General features: G+C 52.1%; 3 protein-coding genes across 3 annotated transcripts; all 3 read right to left on the bottom strand.

Annotated features, from left to right (window-relative positions):
* Positions 1–833: 833 nt before the first annotated feature.
* On the bottom strand, positions 834–5,761 carry JN550_007347 (uncharacterized protein; the record flags this gene model as incomplete). Its single annotated transcript, XM_049319187.1, has 4 exons — positions 834–3,221; positions 3,274–5,093; positions 5,145–5,465; positions 5,524–5,761. The coding sequence occupies 4 exons, from the start codon at positions 5,759–5,761 to the stop codon at positions 834–836; spliced, it is 4,767 nt and encodes a 1,588-aa protein (XP_049170629.1).
* A 925-nt stretch (positions 5,762–6,686) lies between these two features.
* JN550_007346 (uncharacterized protein) lies at positions 6,687–8,305 on the bottom strand (the record flags this gene model as incomplete). Its single annotated transcript, XM_049319186.1, has 4 exons — positions 6,687–6,959; positions 7,016–7,738; positions 7,810–8,148; positions 8,222–8,305. The coding sequence occupies 4 exons, from the start codon at positions 8,303–8,305 to the stop codon at positions 6,687–6,689; spliced, it is 1,419 nt and encodes a 472-aa protein (XP_049170628.1).
* Positions 8,306–11,713: 3,408 nt separating this feature from the next.
* JN550_007345 (uncharacterized protein) lies at positions 11,714–14,530 on the bottom strand (the record flags this gene model as incomplete). The annotated part of the gene is made up of 1 exon (XM_049319185.1): positions 11,714–14,530. The coding sequence occupies one exon, from the start codon at positions 14,528–14,530 to the stop codon at positions 11,714–11,716; it is 2,817 nt and encodes a 938-aa protein (XP_049170627.1).
* Positions 14,531–16,676: the final 2,146 nt, after the last annotated feature.

The following is a 16,676-nucleotide window of genomic DNA, read 5'->3' as shown; positions in this document are numbered from 1 at the left end:
ATGATTAATGTTGGCGACTATATCACGACTATATCTGATATCATACTGTTTTACGAATAGAAGAGGTATTTGAATCGTCTTCACTATGCCGACTTCTTCGCAGAAAACCTCAAGCTCGTAGGCCTCTTGTTCCATTCATAGCTTACGATTTAGCTCATGAACACCCCCTACAGCCCCAATAAGAGCTCCACCTATGCTGGAGACACGTCCAGCACGAAAGGCATTCGAGGCTCTCCTGCCCCCTCACCTTCATCGCGACGTACCGCTTCTTCTTACACTAATACTACTACCACCAATGGAACTTCTTCCGGTAGTAGCAAGTCTCCATCTGCTGAATACTTGAGTGGAATCGGGGCCCACTTTCGAGGGCAAGTAAACATTCTCTTCCATTTCATCCCCGCGCTGATGTTAATTAAATACCGTGACCAGATAGCGATAAGGGAACGTCAAGGGCATACGGATGGAATAGGGGCTGCTATGCAGGTGGAAGGTGGGAGGTATCATCCGGCGGAGAGGTTGAAGTAGGTTCAAGTCATAGCGTTCACTCGAGGTATTTCGGTCGTTTAGCACTCGAAATGATTATGATGTCTTTTGTAATTACTTAGCGATTACAATTCTCAAATTCTTCAACATCTCCGTTTCTCCATTCGAAATTCTCAGCAAAGCGATTCCTCAAAAAGAATCCCCTGATCGACTTTGATGAAAATTTCATAGCCAGATTTTAGCAAAGCGAAATGTGCAATATGACAGCACATTCATCAGACACGTCTCGTGTTGAGGACTCTGAGCCACCAGTGTCGGTGGTCTATGCCAACATTGCTTCCGTAGGTCTCTCAATCCACGAACTCAACGTGGCCTCTGAACATATCAATCAACTCTGGATCGAATTCTGATACCCAAGCTGGTTCGTCTGGCAGACGGTTGACCAGTGGATTCGGTATTGGCTCTAGGGCTGTGAAGGGTGTGCTTGACTTCGGGACATCAACGGCGACTTGGAAAGGATCCACGTCAAAGATCAACGGCTCTCTGTCCGTTTCGATATCCAATGGGCCTGAAGCGGTTCCTCCGTTAAATTGCTGTAGGTTACTGCTTGGACTCATTTCCAACGTACTTGGTCCTTCGTTGGAAGACTGAAACGCACCAGGCAATGTGAGCGACGGGTTATCTTGGTTGTCGCACACACCGTCTTTACTTTGGGCCTCGATATCGAAACGTTGGGAAGCCTTCTCAAGTTCACTGACCGTAGTAAAGCTGAGGCTTGGCTCCCAACCGTTTTCTTTACTTTCCTTGTACGACTCAACGACGCTAGGGCACAAGGTTTCATTACCTTTCCAGTTCTTTCCAGAGCGTCCCATCTCATGACCACCTTCTGCATTGCGAACCAATTCATAAATATCTGGAAATTCTTCAGCCTCATCCTCAAATGTTTTGCTCTCATAGTGGGATGTATGAATGGACTGATCCTTAGTGCTTGAGTTGCCCACTGGGTTGCAAGGTTTCGTCAATCGCGTGGATCCAATACCACCTGATTGGACCCGGCTATGAAGATGGTCCAGTTTCTGGAGGTTATTCCGGTTTCCTTTGACTTGAAAATGATTGGTCTGGAGGTTATCTTCTTCCTCATCCGTAGCAGCGCACAAATCAATGTACTCGCCGTTGCCGTTGCCGTCGATTTCTTGCATCCACACAGTGGAGCGAGGCTTCTTCCTTTGATTACCCAAGTCCGCGGGTGGCGAGAAGACTCTCTTCAATGAGGGTTTTGGTGGCTTGACTTGCCCGCTTGGGTCAGGGGCAAGCTGTGACAGCCCCAGAGACTCCGATCTTTTTGTCGACTTTGGCAACTGAGCAGAAAATCCGCATCTGGCCGTGCCTACATCTGCTTCTCGGGGTTGATGACGTGTGTTTTCGTTTGCAGATGCCTGATCTGTCACATCCAACGATTTGCTTGGAGCCTTCTTCTTGTGTGGAGGCGGCCTCGGCTTCTCCAATCCCTCGTGGCAGCATTTGTGAGAGCAAGGCTTCCCATTTTTCGTAAGCTCGCCACCAGCGCAATGATGGTTGCACATCCACCTGCCATTGTCCAGTTGAACCGGAGTCCATATCTCGGTCTCAAATTGTTCATTTACGTCAATCTCTTTTGTAACATCCAAGACATTATCGATATCGGGGAAGTCCTTGTCAAACCTGGCAGACTGGTACTCGAGGCACGGCAGGCTTAGATATTCAGTGTCGAGAGCATCTAGCATATCCTGATCGGCCAAACCTTCGTCATAAGAAGAGTCTTGAAAACTGCTCGATGTAGCCCGGTCTGTTCCATGTCGCTTAGGTAAATCCTGGAAGACTGAAGCAGGAACATCTAGATAAATGGTTTCGGTGACCTGAGTTCCCACAATATCTTCGCAGCTGAAGAAACAGGTGACGTTCTCTGTGGACTCACGCACTGCCACAGGAAATTGCAAATTCAAGCCATCCTTGATAGTCGATATGTTGTTGCGCCAGAAGTATGCCAACGCACCGCTGGTCGTTTCAACCAGGAGTGCGACTGCGGGGCTTTTGCCTTTCCAACTGGGACTTTTCGAGTTTTCAAATCCAATCCGTACATTGACCATCACGCTCACAGTGTCTTCAGTCCTGGTCCAGGTCATTTGTGATGATTTGACGAGTTCAGCATGCATTGTCAATCGCGGGAATCCATCAAGCAGCTTCAGCATGTTCTTTCCGTAGGGAGGATTCCTGCTCATAATTCTCTCAAGATCCTGAGCTTCCTGACCTGCAAGTTCCAGGACGTTTTCAATGCCGTGCGACGTGAGCTTCCGCATGGCCACAGGGCCAATACCATTGACTTGTCGAAGCTGTGCAGGATGTGCTTCCCATGAGTCTGCCATAAGGGCTCGAGCCAGTTCAAGTCCGACTCTCGCACCAGGGCCATCCCCATCAGCCACTTTGCAGTCTATCACACATCGCACAAGGCGGTTCAGCCGGTCAAAGATAAGGCGTTTCTCGATGGCAGTCTGGCGCTTGATAATGTCTGTCTCCTTGCCAGGTGGTAATTCCAGCGCTGCAAGGTGTACCTGCACCATCAAGAATATCTTGTGCCAAGTGTCGCTGATGGTACCCTTAATTGGAAACATTACCGATTGATTCATGGTACGAAGGGTTGTTTTCTCAGCTGGGCGGAAACGAAAGTCTCTAAAGTCTCTTGTTTTACAGAGCGATACGAGCTAAATAGTATGTTGTCAGTACAATGCTGAAAGGGGTAAACACAAATCATACCAAGTGTTCGAGATCTGCAGCTACCGGAATGGCTAATAGGATTTGCATGGTTGCAAACGGGACCATGTACCGAGACATCGCAACTCCATATTCGGTGCAACTTAGGGGATTCTCCTCAGTAATCAAGGAATGTTGCTGTAAGAGCTTGATGTCTCGTTCGCACCAAGACTGAAGTCTTTCTTCTGAGCTCGTGTCTGCCCCATTCGTCTGTGGGATATTGAGGTGATAATGGTCTGGCGCTTCTCGCATTCGAACATTCAAGAAGGTGCCAGAGATCCACCTCTTCGCCGATTCCAGATCCCCAATGGTACCTAAACCCACCTCCGAGTTTAAATGCTCGATAAGATTGAGATGCAGCTTACTCTCAAGGACTTCCTGTCCCGAGACCATGCGTTCATATCTTTGGACATTGCAGGACCTGGTCATAATTATGGCCGTGGCGCTCCTGTCGAACTGTGGCCGACCAGCGCGACCAAGCATCTGCATAACTTCCAGATCTGAGTACTCTTGGGGGCCGTCATCGGTATACGCAGTGGTGCCCTTCAAGACAACTGTGTGGCAAGGCAAATTGACCCCCACTGCTAACGTTGAAGTGCAGCATATCACATGAAGCTGGCCGGCCAGGTAGTGGCTTTCAATGGATGCTTTATCTTGGACATCCAACCCAGCGTGGTGGAAAGCAACGCCGTAACGAACAATCTCCTGCAGCTCTTTACTCACTACTGGGACTCTTGAAGTAGGTGCCGGCCATGGCTTTTCTTCGGGCTGAACAGTAGTCCACCACTCAGCCATCTTCTGTGCAGTGTGCTCACAAGATTTCCGGGTAAAGCAGAACACAATTATGGGTTTCCTCTCGGAGTATTTCGCCACCAGGAGGTTCAGTTTGCCGTCCAAAGTCTTGTCAAATATGAAATCGTTCCCTGCATTGTCATAACCGTAGACATGTTTCTTCAGTTTCACTGGGCGCATCTCCTCTCCAAAACTGATCCACTTGGCTGGTTCGTGTTGATGTGCGTGATCTCTCCCAAGCCAGGTTGCAATGTCGGTGATGTTTGGGACTGTCGCACTCAAGGCAACGAAGCGAACGTTTGCGCCGCTTGTCTTCATTCGGGAAACAACAGCCTCGAGCGTGGCACCTCTCACATCCTTGAGTATATGAACCTCATCAATGAGAACTAGCCGGATCATTCCCAAAAGCTTCCGATGGTCGGACCACTTTCTGGTGATTGAATCCCACTTCTCCGGTGTGGTGATGATGATGGAGGCACTCCCCACGCGTTTTGCCTCAGCTTGTGAGGTATCCCCCGTTAGCTCGATGCACCGAAGATTGAGATGACTGAACTTTCTATCCCAGTCCCTTGCGCGTTCCGAACAAAGTGACTTGGTCGGTGCTTGGTAGACAATTTTGAAGTTTTCGCCGTCAGTTGACGTAACCAGTTTGCAGATAGCCAACTCTAGAACGACTGTCTTGCCACTGCCAGTCGGGGCGGATATGACGACATTGTCGTTTGACCCATAGACCAAGGGAAAACTCTTGGACTGAACAGCATTGAAAAGTTCATATGGGAAGACGGCCGCGCATTTGTCTGGAAGGGCTTGGCGGGGGTTGACAAGACGGGCGCCAGCAACCTTCGGGGTTAACTCCGTGGGTGCATGATCTAGGCTCAGCTTGATGTTGCTGGAGGAACATGATTGTGACCCATGAGGTTCAACGACACTTCTGTGTTCTCTTTTCCTGAGAGCAAGTCGAGCAGATGGACTAGATGTACCCAATAACGGGGACGAGCTGTGTGGTTGAGGCGTCACTCGGTCTTGTTTCACTGTGCTTGTTAATATCAGGATCAAAAGTGGGCGGACTGTTTCCCACTGACCTGCGTAAAATGGAGGCGTGACCAGTTGAGAGCCAGTCTGAAGCTCTGACACCCGATGAGATCTGTCTTGATCAAATATGTGACGTGACGCTGGACTCGGGTTGAGCTGGTTAATATTGATAGGATTGCTGATGAATTGAGGAGTCTGATAAACCTCACTACGAGGAACAAAGGGCCGGAAGTGGTGACTCGCATCTCCAATAACACGAGGCTGATGATGAGTGGATGCCACGTGGTTCCTGGGCAGAGATACCCGCGATGTTGGAGTGTTGGTATTACACGAGTAAGAGGACGTAGAATGGCGGCCTAGCAGTTGGAGATCTAGGACTGTTCGTGAGTTGTGCCATGAGATGAGTGAACCATGGCTTGGTCTGCTTACCAAAGTCATCTAGATAACCAGCATCTGCCTCTCCTTCTTGGGCCGATTCCTGCCCGATCGGGTTTGGAAACTGAGCCTCCCGCCCGACACCTCTCAGCGAGAAAGGCAAGTCCAAGGTGCGGTCAGGGAACAGAGCGTCGGTGTGACTTATTATGTTCTGGATATGTCTATCCTGACCAGATGTGTTTGGAAAGCCATAGATGTGACTGCCATCGCCGTGGTTCGATTCTGCAGGCATGTCGAATGGCGAACTGGGAAACGGAATTTGCAACAAAACCAGAAATCGGACAGATGGGGAGAGCGCGACACGGAAGAATGAAGAATGTGACACACAGTAGGGATATGTCGGAGGGAGTTGTCATGGGTTGTCAATGCCACCAACAGACTGGCGTCGACGATGAAAATTATGTGATAACCCATCTCATAACCTGCCCGGAGAAGATTTGCGGCGGCCTGCTGCCTGGATCTTGAGACGGGATCCTTCCTCCGGGCCACAACAAGTGGGAATGGTGCTCTTGCCTCGTGTTGTGATGCATAACGGGTTAACTCCTTCCTTGTGACATCGATGTACCTTTGGGGTGACAGCGGCATAGGCTGCAGTGACGTAGCTCACACGTTGACACGTCGAAGAATTATGTTATTACGACCTGATGCGAAGTGTTGATGGCATATGGAGAGCAACTGTCGAAGACTGAACTCAAGGACTTGGAGCAAACCTTTTTTTTTTTCTTTTTCCTTTCTTTTTTTTTTGGTGCTTGGTCAATTCTGTGCTCAGCACATGAGGACTCACTCAACACGACAAGCAGTACGTATCTAGATAGGACACCTTGATCCGGTCTATTTTCCACAGCGTATACCCCACGCTTTTAATACCCTGGCTTCCCATTGGCGGTCTGGTGTTGACGCCACGTCCACTTGATTCGAGAATCAGTATCCCTAAAGGTCCCTGCCCAGAAGATGCAGAACAGTAAACACGAAATCTCTCAAATTTTAAACTCTGCCGCTGATCGCTCGATATCCTGTACGTTGCTCATGGTTATACATGGTATGCCATATGTATATACTATTTGCAGGCAAGAGCCTGTCATCAGAGTAGCTTACGCCTCTCTGCGTGTAGTCTTGGTGATGGTGTCCCACCCAACAAGTCTCTCCGTCTCCGAGACTCACTCATCCCGGTTCTTGTCTCGGGTAGATGGTTGCCGAATATGATGTCGCAACGGCGATGCCGGTCGCGAAGTCGACAAGCCCAAGCCCTGCGCCGAGTCCAGCGGGTTCGGCACCGCGAGCCTGTCGGTCGATCCTCTAGGCGTGTGCATGGGGTCAATCGTAGTCTTCTCGTAGCTGACAATGTTGATCGGAGGGGGGCGACCGCGCTTCCTATCTGGGCCAGTATACAGATAGGTCGAGACCATGACGAGCGTGGTGCCGATCAGGAACTGTGATAGTATTAGAGATGATGCATCCAGGCAATTGTCATGACTGAATAACTTACGAGAATTGAGACCTGAACATTGAAGAAGTAAACGCTGAACAGGAAACTGATGATAATGCTGATGCTTGTTGCAAAGTTCTTGGCAATGTTGTCGGCGTAGTTGATGCATAGCGAAGCCAGGACGCCGCCAAAGGCCTGCAGCAAAATCAAAGTCCAGACAACCCAGTTATAGCCATCGAAGAAGCCATGCTTGGCAATCTCCTGGCCGTCCTTGAAGAAAATGCCGATGAAAAGGGCGGGAAAGAGAGAATAGAACGACAGCTGGATGTTGCGAATCCATACTGAAGCAGCTGATGCAGGGTCCTTCAAGACCTTCTCGAAATACACACCCGTGAGGCCGGAGACTGCAGCTGCGACCAGAACGGCTGTGAGACCAATGGAATAGTTCATGATGGGCGCAAGGTTCTGATCCTCTTCAATTCCTTCGTAGGTCGCAGAGCGCTTTGTCAGCGCCTCGCCTACGTCAGACAGACCATCCATGGTGCGCTTGGTGAGCTCCCTGGCCACATCGCCCATCCCGTTGGCCATCTGTCCCAACTCATGGACCGATCGGGGGAAGAAATGGTCGGTCATGTCATGAATTAGAAATGAGCCGTCTTTGGCGTTCGAGGACGGAATGGAAACAATCGACACGCCTAGGGTGAGGATCAGGAGCGAGATCCAGCGTTTCGGCGAGAGCGATCGGCCCAACATTGTGACAGTAAACAGTGCAGTAGTGAGAATCTGGTACTTGTCAGCCTTGTACCAGAGTGACTACTAGCTAGGCAGAAGAGAATCTGGGTACCGCTACCTACCTTGAGCTGATACAGGATCTGGAAATGTATCGGGTCCAAGTTTGAGATTCCTACATACTGCAGCGTGTTTTGCAGTGTGTATAATGCTGCTGGTATGGCCAGCTTCCAGCCATCCCCAGAGAATACTGCATTGTAAATCTGCCCGAACAAGACTGTCGCGGGCGTGGACGGTGCCAGGCTCCTCGAAACCTCGTAGATGGCAAAAGTGAGAGATATCGCCAGCTTGATGACCTCGGTCAAGAACACGGCCGTCGACGTAAAGTATCGGTGGTCGCCACTCGGTGGCATCATTCGCGAGTAGTGCATCAGTAGTATGAGCGCGGAGTTCTGGAAGGTTAACTAGTAGGGAGACAGGTCCCCGTCAGCGATTGCTATCATGCCAAGAGATATGCGCGCGCATGAGGCCGCTTACCGTGATGAGCGAAACTTGCTTCATGGGCATGCCGAGCAGCGTCGGCGAGGTCGCCTTGCCCGGCGGGAGGTCCAGAAGCGCCATCCTGAGGGAGTGGTTCAACGACGAGGCGTGCCGGCTTGGTGTTCTGGTGACTGAGGTGTGGTACAGAGGGGCGAGCTCCCAAATCCTGCGCCCAAAAATCCGCTGCGCTGTTGGAAGTATCGAGACGGAGCTCCGTGCCCGGCCCGTACGTCACTCGATTGTGTTGGGCCCGCCGTGTTGGTCGTGCTGCGATCGCTATGAAAGTATATTGGGCGCAATGTTCCGTCAAGGAATCAAGAATGTGTCGCGTCCCAAAGCAGAAAGGCCAGAAAATCTGCCGTCGCAGCCCTGCGCACGTCGTTCAATCGGCGAGTTTGGGGTCGTGACGTTTTTACCCCTGGATTCCCGCGAATGGTCCCTTGCCCTGGCTGCCGCAGAAATCTGCAGCTCGGGGTGCGCTCTTCACGTCCACTGGTGGGTAATGGATGGGTTGGAAAGCTGACAGTCCCAATCGACCTTCCGCAGATATGGTCCGAATGCAAAGAAAAGAATAAATGGAAAGTTCGAAATCGGGTCGAGAGCAATGAGCGGTCTCGAAGTTTGCGTGCAATGCCGTCCCGACTGATGATATCAATGGCTGAGCTGTTCCCCAGATTTTTTCCAAGGCACAATCCCAGGCCGCAGGAGTCCGATTTGACAGCGCAGACGACAAGGTGTCGAAGCCCAACTCAATGCTGAGGCTTACAGGAGCCAGCCCCCAGCAATAATCCTCGGTTGGTTGAAGTTCTCAATGCTTCCAGCTGCCTGGCTGAGACTCTCTCTGGGTTTTCTTTGTGCGACTGTGGCCGTGGCCTGAGCTTCGGGAGCACTGCTCTAGAGGCGATCGTTTGGCGCCGATCAACGGTGATGCTGCGCTTGGTGTCGGTGCGTGCAGGGGTCTTAGGTCTTATGCAGTCGACCCCACGCCCAAGTTGACTCTGTTGCTGGTGCGGGCACTTCTGCAAGTGCAGAGTCGGGGCTCTTTTTGGGTTTGAGTCTCTGCCCAAGCTGCCCGAGACTGTTGTGCCTCTTGCCTCCTGCGACAGAGATTCAACGTTAGGGGTCTCCGCGGGATCAGATCTCCAGATCTTCAGCAGGCGATACAAGATGACGGACAGCCGAATGTCGACTGGTCATGCCAAGCATGCTTCACGGCCAATGGTGCCTTTCCCAACTCTGCCCGTGCGTTCTCGAACGAGAGTTGTTTCGGATCGTTTCTCCTGGGCAGATGGTTTGGCACCAGGCCCCTTTAGCAATCTCTCTATATATGCAGCCGTGTGCAGATTTCATGCTCAGCCCTTGTCGAGGGACCCTTTGGGGTGCGTCCTGGTGGGCAGCTACGGGGGATTCATTTGAATTGCAGTCCCTGTTCACCAGATGATTGCCTCTGCCGCCTATATGTATGCCTGCCCTATGCCCAGTCTAGGCTAACGACAGCAATGGCCGATGCGTGCACCTGACGTGTCCCTACCACCTCATCGGGAGCACCCACGATCTTGGACGTCAATCACTTGGAAGCCCGCAGTAGCTCCCGCCCTACCTCCAGGGATTGCAAGGTTATCACCCACCACATGGTCTCAACCACACAGCGCGCCATCGCGAATCTGCGACAAACGACTGGTCGCCTCAACAGCCCCGCATGACCTAGGCGCTCTGTCGCCGCTTCGGATGTATCTTTAGCATCCCACTGGCAGCTGGTCAACTTACGCGATGGAGGGGTTGGATGGTTGGTGGTTGGCGGATGCGGGGTGACACCACGCCAGGGTGGAAGCTCTGTCTAGGAGCATTTCGACGACCAACTAACTATACCAGTCACGCGACGGAGAACACCAGCCCTAATGTCCTGCCTCCAAGTCACGCCATGGCTATGTTCGGTTTGTGTTGTGTAGCGATTTAGATGCGAGTCATGGATCAATGAATACTTGGGGGGCTGCAAGCGACTTGTCTCCTTCACCGCCACAGGTCTTTTCCAGCCTCCCAGACCTACCAGTTTCGAAATTCCATGGCGGGGCAAGCTCCACGACATTTTAGTCCCGATTTACTGCTTAAGCCTGTTCGACCTTTGCCAATGGGCAGTCTCAACGTGGTCGACCCGGAGCATTTGTACCTAGTAGAAGTCCATCGTAAAGTGCTCGAAGGGACAGCTGTCAACCCCGTGCTCGTAGGCGGACAATATGATCCTGAAGCGAAAGCTTCTACTGGCTTGGCTGGATACCCTCTGTCGTTTGATGGCCGGAGACCAAGCCCAATCGTGAAGCCCACGCAGAGGATCCTTTCCCTCGACCTAGTGTAAAAGTACTTGATCAAGTCATCCAAGTGCCTCCGTATATTCGAGACACGCCATTCTTCGGCTGATTCTGCATCAAATATATGTGCAAGTATGAACTCGGTGCTAGTCACCTATGACTAGAGGCAATCCTTTGACGGGGAAGTTATAGTGTTTGAGCGGCGTTGTTGGCGGCGGCGTGGATATCCACGGCCGAAAAGATAGCAAAAGACAATTGGATTGTGAAGGCAACTCAAGAGACGAGCAAATTGGATTTGTTTTTATACAAATGACTGTAGTGGGGTTTTATGAGCAACACAAGCAGTTCTCTCAGATTTCCCGGTTCAAGCCTGGATATTGTTTAAGAAAGTGATTTGATGGTATCTTCTGAGGTCATAAGTTGTCCACAGTCGCGTTTATCTTTCCTCGTGAGCACTCAAGTGGTGGATCATTACATTGTTAGCAAGTGTAAGATTCTGCAGTTCACTCGTAAGAGACTTCTGCAAATGACTTTTTTCATCAGTTATCTCATATGCTCGTAGAGGCTAGCGTTAGAACATAATTGGAATATGGGATCTCAAACGGTGGCAGTATTTTCGTTGCAATGTTTGAGACTTTTTTTTTACTTAGCTCTGCGTCGACAACTCATCTGAGTCTGCTGCATGGGCCGTTTCTAAGCCTGGAAGAGTGGCCAAGTAAATGACGCTTTCCGTTCCTCTCTAAATAGTTTACAAGTCACAATGCCCAGCGCTTGCGCCCCCTCATACGTCCAGGAGTCTCCTGGTGTCGTTTGCTGGAGTATACCCCATCAATAGGTCAGATCGTTCATTCCGTTTGCCCCTTACATTACCCCTCCCTTTCCCATCCGCCTTGATATTAGTGTAATGTACCAAGAAAAGCAGGCGCTCCCGCCAACATTAACCTGACTTGAGTTTGCTGAAGAAAAAGAAGAAGCAGCGCAGGCCGAGTTGTGATTTCCAGTTCGCTTCGCCTCGCTATGGCCCAAATGCAATAAGTATTCGTTTGTACATAGGAAAAATGTAGTCGATGAGTGTGTTCATCATTCATTCGTGGTTCGACGTTGGATAACCCCTTGGTCATTACGAGGTGTCAAAGCCATACCATATCCAGAGGACGCCCCAGTAGGCCATCAAGCAGCGGGATCAGCCATCATCGCCCCAGACGCCAGCCTCAGGTGGCAGAACCAGGCCAGCGTGGCCAACGGCACTTAAACGAACGGCGCTGCTCTTGCCTCTAATGTGGCCCTTCAGGAGCCCGCCAGATACTGGACTGTCCGGGCGAGCGACACCTTGCTCTCTGGTGCGCTCACCGGCGGACTTTTCGGTCCTCGCGACGCTCATGACGTCTGAGAATCCATCAAAGTCGATCTCGATGTCCTCTTCCATGTTCGTTTCTGGAAGGTTCTCAAGCTGGGAGCGCAAGGGCGTGCCACGGGGTCCGAACAAGTTCGAATCTACCCGAGGACGGTCACTGCCCCGCTTGCCGACGGCAGGTTGTGAGCTGCCGTAGATGCTCATGTACTTCGACCGCCTTCTGCTGCGGCGCCTCTCAGGCACAATCTCCCCATCGCTATCCTGGTCAAAGTCCATGAACTCACTCAAGTCAGGGCTGGGCTCTGCGGCATCGATGAAGTCTATGTCGTTCAAGGGTCGGTCGAGGAACATCAACACGCGCTCGTGGCGGCCGGAAGCTGGAGTTGCCTTAATTGTGGCATTGCTGAGTGCGGAACTGGACCGCTTTTCGACAGGATCGCTGCGGCCGCTGGTCGCTGGCTCATCGGCAAAACGAACGTTGTTCTCGTTCTTTCGGCCAGATATGGCCTCGCTCCCTTCTGTCAGATTACGGAAACTTGTAACGAGTGACGATGTTCGTGGCTGATAAGGTGGGAGCTGCGGTGCGCTAGAAGAAACACTGGTCTTTCTGGCCGACTTCTGGCTTCCGCGGGTGCTACTGCTTGCACTGTTCTTGCGGCTACCGCTCATTGTTGTGCTCTTCTCACTTTCGATCTCCGCGAGGATATTTTCCCGCATTCTTGCGCGCTTCTGACGGAGTGCCGCAAGAAGCATCTCCTCCTGCTTGGTGACTGCCATGAGCCTCGCATTGTGTGCATCGCGCTCGGCATCTGATACGTTGTTCTTGCGCTCTGGTGAACCCATGTAGAAATCTACGCTGGATGGTGAAAGTGGAGGAGTAAGTTGATCCGATCCTTGAGTAAGCCGATGACGTTCCGTCTCCTGTGCGACCATTTCAGATAGCGAGTGGAGGGCCTCAGCAGTAGACGCCATTGGTGCAAAGGTAACGGCCTTTGCTTCCTGTAGCCCGTTGTCCTGCTTGTGGTGCTTTTTGGAGCCTGAACGGCTGCTGTGTGTGGATTCAGATGTACCAGTCGTTGATACGGAAAGTCTAGATCCACGAGTTGATCCGGACAATGAGTTCCCCGTAGCAGTGGCCGTGCTTGTTGAGGACGACTGGGATCTGGAAGTGCTACTCGAAGGAACACGAGCATTGTGGGTTCTACTGCCGGGAGTCGGAATGGCAAGATAGTCGTTGAGCGGCGTAAAGGCCGCCTGTCTCGACTTACTGGATCCCCTCTCCTGGATTACAGGGGGTTTACCCAGGGCTCCTTTCCTTGTATCCTTTGTGCTGCTGATATCCTCGTACGACATGTTTGTGTGAGACGACACGGAAGACTTTGGTGCTGAATCACTGAATGTTGCATCGTCAGAGTCCGAGTCAGATAAAGATAGTACGCTGTTCTGCTGCAAGTCTGAGTCCATCGTACGCGACGTCTTGGACGTGCGGGTGTTGCGGCTGGATATGCTGGATGCACAATCCTGCCTCGGCGAAACGTGGTAAGCAAGTGAGTTTGAGCTCCTGCCAGAAACCACAGTGTTTCGGCTGCCCGATGAATCCTTCCTAAAGTGAGCCCGGTGTCTGTTCGGTTCACGTATCACAGGGTTGGACAAGGGGGTCACAACAGGCGTCAGTGTCGACGCGGTCGTTAAAGGAGGCGTAGGTTCAGGCTCCTCCACGACAGTGTCGAAATGGGAAGAATATTCCTGGTCTGGCGAGTGCTCCCCTCGGAAGGACATCTGCTCGTAATGTTCATACAGTTGACTCAGGGTTGTCATATCCTTGGGTCCACGAGGGCTACTGTGAGTAGTCCCTGCCGATTGCACCTTGGTCAGCTTTCTGGGAGTATCGGAATCAGCACTTGGTAATGCTGGTGACATTTGTGACACAAAGGAGGGCGACCGCATGACGTAGTTGTTGCCCAACACTGGGGCAGGTTGCGAATGTTGCTCTTTGCGGCTTCGCGGCTTGAGCAAAGAGAGGTCTAGCCTCGCAGGCTTCTTCTTCTTGCCCATGGGCCCTGCAATAGATCCGTCCATGTCGAGTAACGAGTGGGCCTTGCTTGTGTATCCTTTCGCCATTGCCGAAGCCGACGTCTGCTGGGAAACAGACAGAGGGACCTTGCTTCGGTCATAGTGACCCGCAAAGGACGAGGCATTCGATTGGCGTCGTTGGACACTAGATGCATCTGTCCTGTAGTCATTCCCGATAGTGGCGGCAGACCGTTGCGCTCTCAGACCCTTGCCGACGCCCAAATGGTGTCGAGGTATAATTTCAGATTCAGCATCCCAGCCGCCCCGTCCGTAACTTGTGCCTTGTGTCCCATCGTCCTCCTCGTCGAGTATGCCCAGGCCCGTATCGCGTGTTGTGTAGCTGGCGCTGCTCTCCGATATCGAGATACTGATGCCAGATCTTGAATCCCATGGCAGCTTCAGACCGTCGCCCTTGGATGTTGCTGGAGAGTCGATGTTAATCCCACCAGTCCCCAGGATCTTCTGCGCCTTTGTCATTGGCGCTGAGGCTGTTGGGGGTGGTGGTGCTGCCGTTGTTGGCTGCTTGCTCCTCCACCCTGGCACCGGGAAGGTGAACTTTGACTTGTGGCCCATTGTGTGAATCTTCCGAGCCGTGTAGACATGCCAATTTCCTTACAGCAATCCAATATGGAGTCCCGATGTAGGAAGTAAGTGTGTTTCGTAGATCTTGACGATACGATTGAATAGTCTCGCTTCTGGATGTGCATTGGCAGACGGAATAGTGAGAATGTTGCCGCGTTTGTAAGTGGTGGCACCGTCTCCCTATCTCTAAACCGTGAATTCGAGGCGGGCGATCCGGAGCACTTCCTCATGCAGTCGTTTCGTGGCGGGGGTCTTTCAGAACTTTGCTCTTTGCTCCACTACCATCCTCAAAAGCAAGCAGAGTTGAAGCGTCGTCGAAATTGGCAGATCATTGTCCGCATATGTCCCGGTCTGGTTGTCGTCTTGATTCCAGTGAATTGGCTGGGGCTGAGTCGCAGAAGAATGCAATGCAGACGGCACGGCCAGCCACAGACGTTTCTTCTGCTGCTGGTGATCTCGGGACGAGATACTAACTCGGTGTCGAAGGCGTCGATTGGCCAGGGCAGACAGCGTCGACGAGCGGGAAAAAAAGAAAAAGGGACGAGAGTCAGTAATTGCCTTACCACGTGTGACAGGGCCAGAGCCGGCGGCTTTCTGGTATTAAACTCGGGCGAGTTCCAGAGACGACGGCGCCCGCATTTCGTCGACGAACAGCCGCCTCCCGGGCCATTAATTACACCAAGCCTATCTGGGAGCGATGGCACCCACACCAGCGCGACCTAAATTCTTGCACAAATTGACCTGCAGATGGGTGGACAGCCATGACCCACGGTCCACTGCAGATGGTATCGACAAGGATCGAGAGACCCCTGGCCTGACGCTCCCCTGTATGGAGCAAGCCGCAGTGACGGTCGATCTCACTAAGAAACTTGAGGGCAGTCTGGGAGTGCATGTGCCGCGCTTCTGCCAAGAGAGCTTTGAAGCCGTCAGGTCCTGAGCTGCGACGACTACTCGGGGCCGTCGCGAAACGCCGAGGCAAACAGCGAGTGCATAGTCACACATCGTAGATACGATACGTTTACCTCGCCGGTCGCGTCTGGGCTTGCTTTTAGCACAGCACTGGCGAGCAGAGCTGGCAGGGCCGGCCGGCTTGGGAAGGTAGCTGGACTCGCCGAGATCTCAAAAGGAGTAATCGTCACTAGCGATTTGTCAAGGTAGGACCCTGCCCGAGGGACGCCGGCACCCCTAGGACAAGGATCCCCAGATCATCAAGACCGTCAGGTGAAGTTGCTTTTCGGTACGATGCAAGCAATGGATGTAGCCCCTGCCCAACCCGAAAGGAGCTGACCTCCTCTCGTGTACATAGTAGTGTGCTGAGGAGCATACTAAGTGGAGGAGCATAAATCTATTGTCCATCCGAAAATGGCTTATCCAAGATGAGCTCGTGATGCAATGGCCCAAGGGGAAGATGCTAGCGGCATTCTAGCTTCCCACTACAGGAAGAACGCGGCTGCGTAAACCCAAGCCTCTGGCACCCTGGGTTTTGGTGCTGGGTGCTAGAATTGCGTGCGTTGCACAGTACTAGGCTACGACTTCGTACCTACATAGATACTGCTGAGGCTGTGGCGGTGAAGGTTTCCAATGAACTGATCCAGTCTCCCAGGTCCAAAGTTGATGCAGGTCTTGTTCATCCAGCCTACAGCCCCACAGTCAAAGTTTCCGCTAGGACGGTAGGTTTCCTGAGCCAGGTACCCCATACCTAGGTATTCATGAGACAAGCAGGCCGCACTCTTGCATGACGAACTGATGACTTGTCAGAAGCTCTTGTCAGAAGCTCTTGTCAGAAGCTCACCGAAATGGCACATCGGCAGCGACATAAAGTATTACGGGCAGCTTCGGGTGGGACGTCTCAGGTCTGGGGGAGCAAACGGGGGCTGTTTCTATGAAACGCTGGACTTGGTTGTACTGCCTATGGGGTATGCTGACGGGAGATCCGCACGGCGTCACGAACCCGGCTGCGCATCGTCAGGGGGTGATTACCACAGTGCAACTGAGGGCAATTCAGGACATATCCGGCGTTGAGATCCATCAGGACAACAGGACCTCATAGGCCCATAGACACTTGCGGCTCCCAGTGCTTACGTATCTTGGCTGGTTGGGAGTCCGGCGCTGCGAGCTGAAGCAAGCTAGCTACGCT

The sequence above is a fragment of the Neoarthrinium moseri genome, assembly GCF_022829205.1.
Source record: "Neoarthrinium moseri strain CBS 164.80 chromosome Unknown scaffold28_Wmoseri_CBS_16480, whole genome shotgun sequence".
NCBI classification, from domain to species: domain Eukaryota; kingdom Fungi; phylum Ascomycota; class Sordariomycetes; order Amphisphaeriales; family Apiosporaceae; genus Neoarthrinium; species Neoarthrinium moseri.
The sequence above is the reverse complement of the archived record's forward strand: the minus strand, read 5'-3'. Positions and strand labels throughout refer to the sequence as shown.